Here is a 6,804-nt window from a genome sequence, read left to right as displayed (position 1 = left end):
CTTTGAATGCAGCGATTTAGAAAAAAATAATAATTTCCAAAAAAAGAGTTTTTATTGCGGAAAAGTGGAAAAAACTAAAAAAAAAAATATTAAAATTTTGCTATCATTGTAATCGTACCGACCTGCAGAAAAAATGTATTGTGTCATTTATGCTGCATGATTAACGCTGTAAGAAAAACACAGAAAAAAACAATGGCAGAATTGATGCGTTTTCTCTCCCTGCTATCATAAAAAAAATTTATAAAAGTTTACAATATAGTCTTATGCACCCAAAAATGGCCCCAATAGAAACTACAGCACATGATTAAAAATACAAGACCTTATACAGTTGGCCGACGGAAAAATATAAAAGTTATGGCTTTTGAAAAATGGAGATGAAAATCCGCCAAAAATCATTGCGTCCTTAAGCCCAAAATAGGCCATGTCCTTAAGTACCTCCATGTCCTTAAAATGCATTGTACGAAAATCGCTTGCAATAAAAAAAATAGGCTTCTTAGGGAAACATGAGAGATAAAAAAATTACAAAACGCAAAAAGATAGAACATGCTGCGATTTTTAAATCTCACAACATCGCATGAGTAAAAATATCGCAAATGGGAATGACACCATTGAAAAGTATGGGTTTCACAAGTCTGTGTTTCACTTCCTCTTGCATTGCACGAAATCATGACACTTTATTGACAGTGTGAAGGCAGCCTAAGGCCGGTTTCACACAGACGATTTGCACGATGTGAGAGTGCGTTAAAATGCAGAATTCTGAGACCCATGCTTTTCAATGGTTCACTTCACATTTGCGATGCTTTCTGTCTTTAACCCTTTGCAATCCAATTTTGGATTCAGGATTTCCAAGGGGGCTTTCTCTTTCTGCCATTATACAATGGCGCTATCTGCTGGCTAGAGCCATTACTGCAGTATGTGACGTGCCAGAGAGGCCCCGACAACGAAGTGGCCGGCAATATATAGTAAGAATACCCTGCTGGACATCTACCGATATCAGAGCTGTACAGCCTTTAATCAGAATGTCTTTAGATGTCAGACAGTGGATTGGAAAGGGTTAATGTTCCAAGATTTGAAAATTGCTGCCTGCCCTATCTTTCTGCATTTTGTTTCTTTTTTATCCCCCATGTTTTTATGGAGCCTCCTTTCTATTGAACTTGTGATTTTCATGCAATGCAATGCGTTTTTAACATTAGAAAGTCCTATTGACTTTCATGGTAAAAAGATCAAGTGAGAAAATTGCAAGCAGCAGCGATGTTTTTACGAGAAAAAGCAGCGCTGATACTCAAAAATAGAGGGAACAAAGAATGCAATTTCCTCGCTGCGATATCGCGATCGCCCATGTGAAACTATCTTAAGGGTGCCTTCACATGTGCGATAACATTGCGTGATTTTTTGCGCAATGAGATTGTGCGCGAAAACTCAGAATTATGAAACTCATGCTTTTTAATGGTTTCATTCCCATTTGAAATGTTTTCTGTCCTGCAATGTTGTGATATTTGAAAATCGTTGCCTGTCCTAGCTTTCTGCATTTTACTTCTTTTCTATCCCCCATGTTTCCCTATGGCACCTCCTTTTTATCGCATCGCAACACACAAACTTCCGATTTTTATGTGATCCGATTTTGTACATTAGACACTCCTATTGTGTATCACGTAGAGATGAGCGAACGTGTTCTTAACGAACACTTACGCTCCCGGACACCGGCTTTGCCGAGGACTTCAGTGTCCGCGCGTAAAGCTTCGGGGGGCGCCGGGGGGCGGGGAGAGGCGCGGCGGCGCGGGCGGCAGCAGCGGGGAACAGGGGGGAGCCTTCTCTCTCTCCCTCTCCCCCCCACTCCCCGCCGCACCCCCCCGCGCTGCCACGGCGACCCCCGAACTTTTTTCGCCCGAGCACGGAATTGCTCGCAAAGTTCGGTGTTCGGGCGAAAAGGGGCGGAGCCGATCACGTTCGCTCATCTCTAGTATCACGCAATAAAATCGTATGAGAAAATCACAAACAGCAGCAATCCGATCCACGATTTTTCACAATAAAAAGCATAGCTGATGCTCAAAAATCGCCTAAACGAAAGCAAAGCTGCGATTTTGATGCAATTTTCATGCGGCGATATTGTGCTCACCATGCATTCACATGGCCATCAGACTCGCACAAGATTTGTGCTTTGCAATATGCACATATCTCACATGAACATGAACCCCATTCTTCTGAATGGAGTCATATACACGAGTGATGCAATGTGGGGGGAAAAAGTCGCAGCATGTCCTATCTCTTCACATTTCCCGGAACACATCACCGATTGATTTCAATGGGAACTTTAAAGCATCGCATGGCTTTTGCATGCCGTGCCATGTGCATGCATATGCAATGTGAGGTTTCCCATTGAAATCAATGGGAAAACACTTTTGATCCTCTCTATCATGCATGAAACTTGCTCGAGAGAATCAAAATGTCGCAGATGCAAGACGCTTTACCTGAAATACAACTCACATCTTCAGGTAAATGACGCATTCATGAGAGCGCTAACCTGTGTGTAGGTAGCCATAAAAAAAAATAATGAATAAAAGCTTTACAACACTTTATACATACGCCAAAGTGGTGCCATACAACTTGTCCAGCAAAATAACAAGCCCTCATATAGCTATGTTGATGAAAAAGTTAAAAGATATGGCACTTTCAAAACGACCATAAAAAGATTTTTTTAAAATTGCTTGGTCGTTCACCTTTTATCTGCCAACATTCCAAATTTGGAACAGTAGATTCACCTAGTTGCTGCCTTCTTTTGGATTCGACAGGTAAAAAGGTTAAGTCACAAAATAGGCCGGTCACTGAGGGGTTAAAACAGATGAACACAGAATTATAGTCTGTTAGAATACTCAGGATACAATTAGATGATAAAAGGTAATTACTTCTGATTGATTTCTACATGCACAGAAAGATTAACATTGTATCTAGTGAACTCCATATTCCTTATCAGCCCACACAGGCTCCATATTTATCCAACAAGCCTGTTTATTTGCTACTCCAGCCGCCCACAGCCTTGTCTAATGTGGTTATTATACCGGCAATTATATTGCATCTTCCCAAACATCGGGCACAATATGCATGAAAGAAGTGATCTGTTTACAGGTAACACACAATCCATCATGCACATAGGTGTATCTACAAGAAGTAATCCCAGATCCCCGGGCACCAATCACACATGGTGTTACATCCCTGGCAGTAGTAAAGGTCGCAATGTCCCGCATAGCAGCATTGGCGGTGCCAGGCTGCTCCCATCCAAGTGACGCACACTGGAGCTCTGATTCCTGATCTACAAGCAGGGACAGAGGAGAACACATCCCATTCATAGGATGATGCTATCTGCTGGTGAACAATAGGAAGCAGCTGCCCTTAGTGTCTCTGCTCAGTCAGCAGCACAGAAGCGGCCAGCTTCAGAGGATTCACCCCTGCACTGGATCTGTAGACAGTATATAATCCAGCATATACTGCTCCTACACTACAGCGGTGGACAGATCTCATCTGGGCAGCACAGTTCTACACTGGATCCAGGACAGCACAGTCCACATTCAGCACCACATTGCTGGACAGCTCCTGCCTCTTGCTTGCACGGTCCAGTACTATAGAGGAGGACAGCGTCAGCCTTTTCTGAAGATCGGGATTAAATCTTCTTTCCCCCTTTTGCTGATAATATCGATTATAAATCAATGCACTGGTTATTGGCAGGAGAATAGGAGTCAGACACTGCATCCAAGTCTAAAGCATTGTTGGACAAATACACAGGCAGCAAATGGCTCTTAAGACTGTCTTTTCCATCTGTGTCCTTATTGTGGTGATATGTTCTATTCACGGATTTCCTAAACCAGACAGTAGCCAAGGTAAACCTACTCTATATGCTTCTCTAATTATTTGGGATCCTGTTTATGGAGTACAGTAATTGTAACCCAGATCTTGTGATATGTGCTATAAAGGTGTATTGAAAGATGGGGGGAAAAATGTTTATGAAGAGAGTGCAGCTTAGATGTTCTCTTTAATCCAACGATTAAAGTAATCCAACTAAATCCGTTTTCACGAAGCCACTCTTAAAGGAATAAACCACTTTTTTTTTGTAGAATGCATTCTTAGAAACGTGTCTGGCTGCGTATATATATAATTATTTGTCTGTAGTCCATGTTCAGTATCTACTGCTTCATATGTGCATACTGTGGACTCAGTAAGGAGTAAGTAGTAATGGTTCTGCCTTTTTTATTTCTTCTAGATAAGGCTCTGCATAACAGAGAATTAAGTGTAGAGAGGCCACTGGAAGAACAGGTAGGTCTCCAGACTTTTACAAGATTTACTGCAATTTGCCTAAAGAGTTTCTACAAAACATTTCCAAAAAGAAAGCTATCAGATTGTACAGCATTGTGCTCGGTGGTTAGGGGCTGCAGAAAACACTGTTTAACACTGGTTTTGCAATGGAGATATGATTAACTAACCGTACCTAATTTTTGGATGCTGAACATGAAAATTACATTGAAAATGTGAGATTGGTTCTTGCTTGCAAGTTAGAGGGGAAAAAAGAAAGCTAAGTTTAATGAGATTTTCTTTTAGCAGACAAAAAGGCATTTACATGCTTCAAATATGACCTTTTTGTTCCTTTTTTATTTTCTTTCTGGATCATCATGTTCTGATGATCCAATAGTAATCCGCCAACATTGCAGGGCATCATTTACCTTTGTACTATCACTCAGTGATGCAATATTCTGATGAAAATGCATCCCATGTCCAACACTCTGAGTAGCGCAATAAATGGGTAAGAAATCTAAATGGGGATAGAGGATATGCAGTTTCAGGTACAACTTGTAGTAGATTTTCTTGTATGCCACTAGACGTTCATCCACAAGCTGATGGAAATTTGTGGCTCTGACATTTCTCAGCAAACTAGTTGACACAATTTTGAAAGTCTTCAATACTTCTTTTTCGCCAGCCTTCAACTGATTCTCAAATTCCTCATCTTTTTGAAGTTGTCTGATTTGGGGATCAATAAACATTCCTGCCTTGATTTTCTCTATGATGACACAAATAGGTAAATGAATCACCATTCCTATCGAGAGCCTTTACAAACTGTTTCATGAGTTTGAGTTTACTATGTAGGGGTGGAAGGATGATTTTATCTCGAGTGATAAGTAGGTGATACTACATTCTTCTGGCCTGGTATAAGTGATGATCAACAAGTACTTCTTCTTGTAATGATTTAATCTGTCACAACTGCCCCAATCACACAGATAACAGAATTTTGTGTAGCCCTGCTCTAGTCCCACTAAATAAATACAGGGATAAAAGTAGTTTAAATCCCAAAAATACCACAATTTTCAGTTTTTTGTGTTTTTTTTTAACTTCTGTCATTTCAAAACAAGAACCAAGCAGGCTTTTTTAATGTCATGTTCATGTTTAGCATCCAGAAATTAAGTAAGATAAGTTAATCGTATCTCCATTACAAAAAACATTGTAATTTTGTAGAACAGTGTTATTGACTTTGTAGAAAATTATTTAATAATATATGCTTCAATGTAAACTTTAGCCAAAGCTCCATAAATATTATTAAGCTAGTATTTGTAGTAATAATAGAAGCAAGAGGTGCAGGACGTAACCTCTCTGTTGTTTATTTAGCTAATACAGGCAGTATTTTTCCTAAAACTGTATTTAGAAGTAGCTATACATTGGTTTGAGGGATTATCATTGGGTCGAATGTCATCTCCTTGCAGATTTGTTTGAGAGGAAATAACTTAATGACTCCAAACTCTAGAGACTGTACTAATACTCATGTGTTTTTCATCATTTCCTCCTAAGATTGCTGAGGCAGATACAGTGAGCAGAGGAGCAAGTAAAGGTAAAACTCGTTAACCACAGGCATGCATTGCTGTTATCACTGAGGAAAAGTAGAAACAGCGACAATTTTTTTGTTTTTACATACTATAGATAAAGTAAAAAATGATTCCTTTGTGGATGACTTGAGCGCTTTGATGTCAGTAGCTGAGAAAGAGAAGAATGTCAAGAGAAGTGGTTCGACAAAAAGCACAGTCAGTGAACGCAGGACCTCAATAGATGAGGCAGACTCAACAAAAAACATAAAGCCAGTGGAGCATTTTGACTCCACTAAAAGTGAAGTGGATTATAAATTTGAAGGTAATAATCATAACCACATCATATTTGTACCAGTCATAACATGATATACTCATCCAACCTTCTTATATTACTGTGCGAAATATTATGCAATCTTTAGTTCATGACAAATCCATCCACCCATCTATTCAATTAGTGAAAAAGTACTGTATCATGTGCTGGAGAAATCCAGCAAAATGATCTTCTGTTAGGTCGTAGGTAGACATTCAATGATGATATTCATGCATTCTCTTTTTTAGTCTGGTATTGATTTCAAGAGTAAAGGGGCCTTTATTTCATAATTAAACCTTTTTGCCACTGCTCTAATATTTCCACTACTAGAAATCTCTGATGCGGAGCTCCATTGCTTTGAATAGTCATGTGGAATCTTCCACTGATGAAAATCTCTGAGCAGTGCTGAACTGGTTCAATACACTATTGGAAATTGTTAGAGACCAACCCATACTTATAATATGCCAAGGGGTCACTTTCAGGGGATTTCCCCTTTAAGGAAATATTGTAATTATTTCATATGTAATATCACTTGGAATTATTTTTTTTGTTACCAGATCTTTGTAAATTAGCTAATGTCTAGACTGTAAGCAAAGTTCCATAGACATGTAATTCTTTGATAGGAAGAGAATAAGATTTAAGCATTAAATAAGC

At 39.3% G+C, this 6,804-nt stretch overlaps 1 protein-coding gene across 3 annotated transcripts in view; it reads left to right on the top strand.

Moving 5' to 3' along the window:
* Positions 1-3,360: 3,360 nt before the first annotated feature.
* Positions 3,361-6,804, top strand: part of SCG3 (secretogranin III) — a 46,513-nt gene continuing 43,069 nt past the window's right edge. For 2 of the 3 annotated variants that reach the window (XM_066592601.1, XM_066592600.1), the window contains exons 1-4: positions 3,361-3,872; positions 4,253-4,305; positions 5,827-5,866; positions 5,956-6,162. In XM_066592601.1, the coding sequence (XP_066448698.1) occupies positions 3,785-3,872; positions 4,253-4,305; positions 5,827-5,866; positions 5,956-6,162 (388 nt within the window). In that variant the 5' untranslated portion in view covers positions 3,361-3,784. The remainder of the gene's footprint in view (positions 3,873-4,252; positions 4,306-5,826; positions 5,867-5,955; positions 6,163-6,804) is intronic. The other variant, XM_066592602.1, reaches the window with a different exon arrangement.

The sequence above is a fragment of the Eleutherodactylus coqui genome, chromosome 2, assembly GCF_035609145.1.
Source record: "Eleutherodactylus coqui strain aEleCoq1 chromosome 2, aEleCoq1.hap1, whole genome shotgun sequence".
Taxonomy (NCBI): Eukaryota; Metazoa; Chordata; class Amphibia; order Anura; family Eleutherodactylidae; genus Eleutherodactylus; species Eleutherodactylus coqui.
This window is presented reverse-complemented; position numbering and strand designations above follow the sequence as displayed.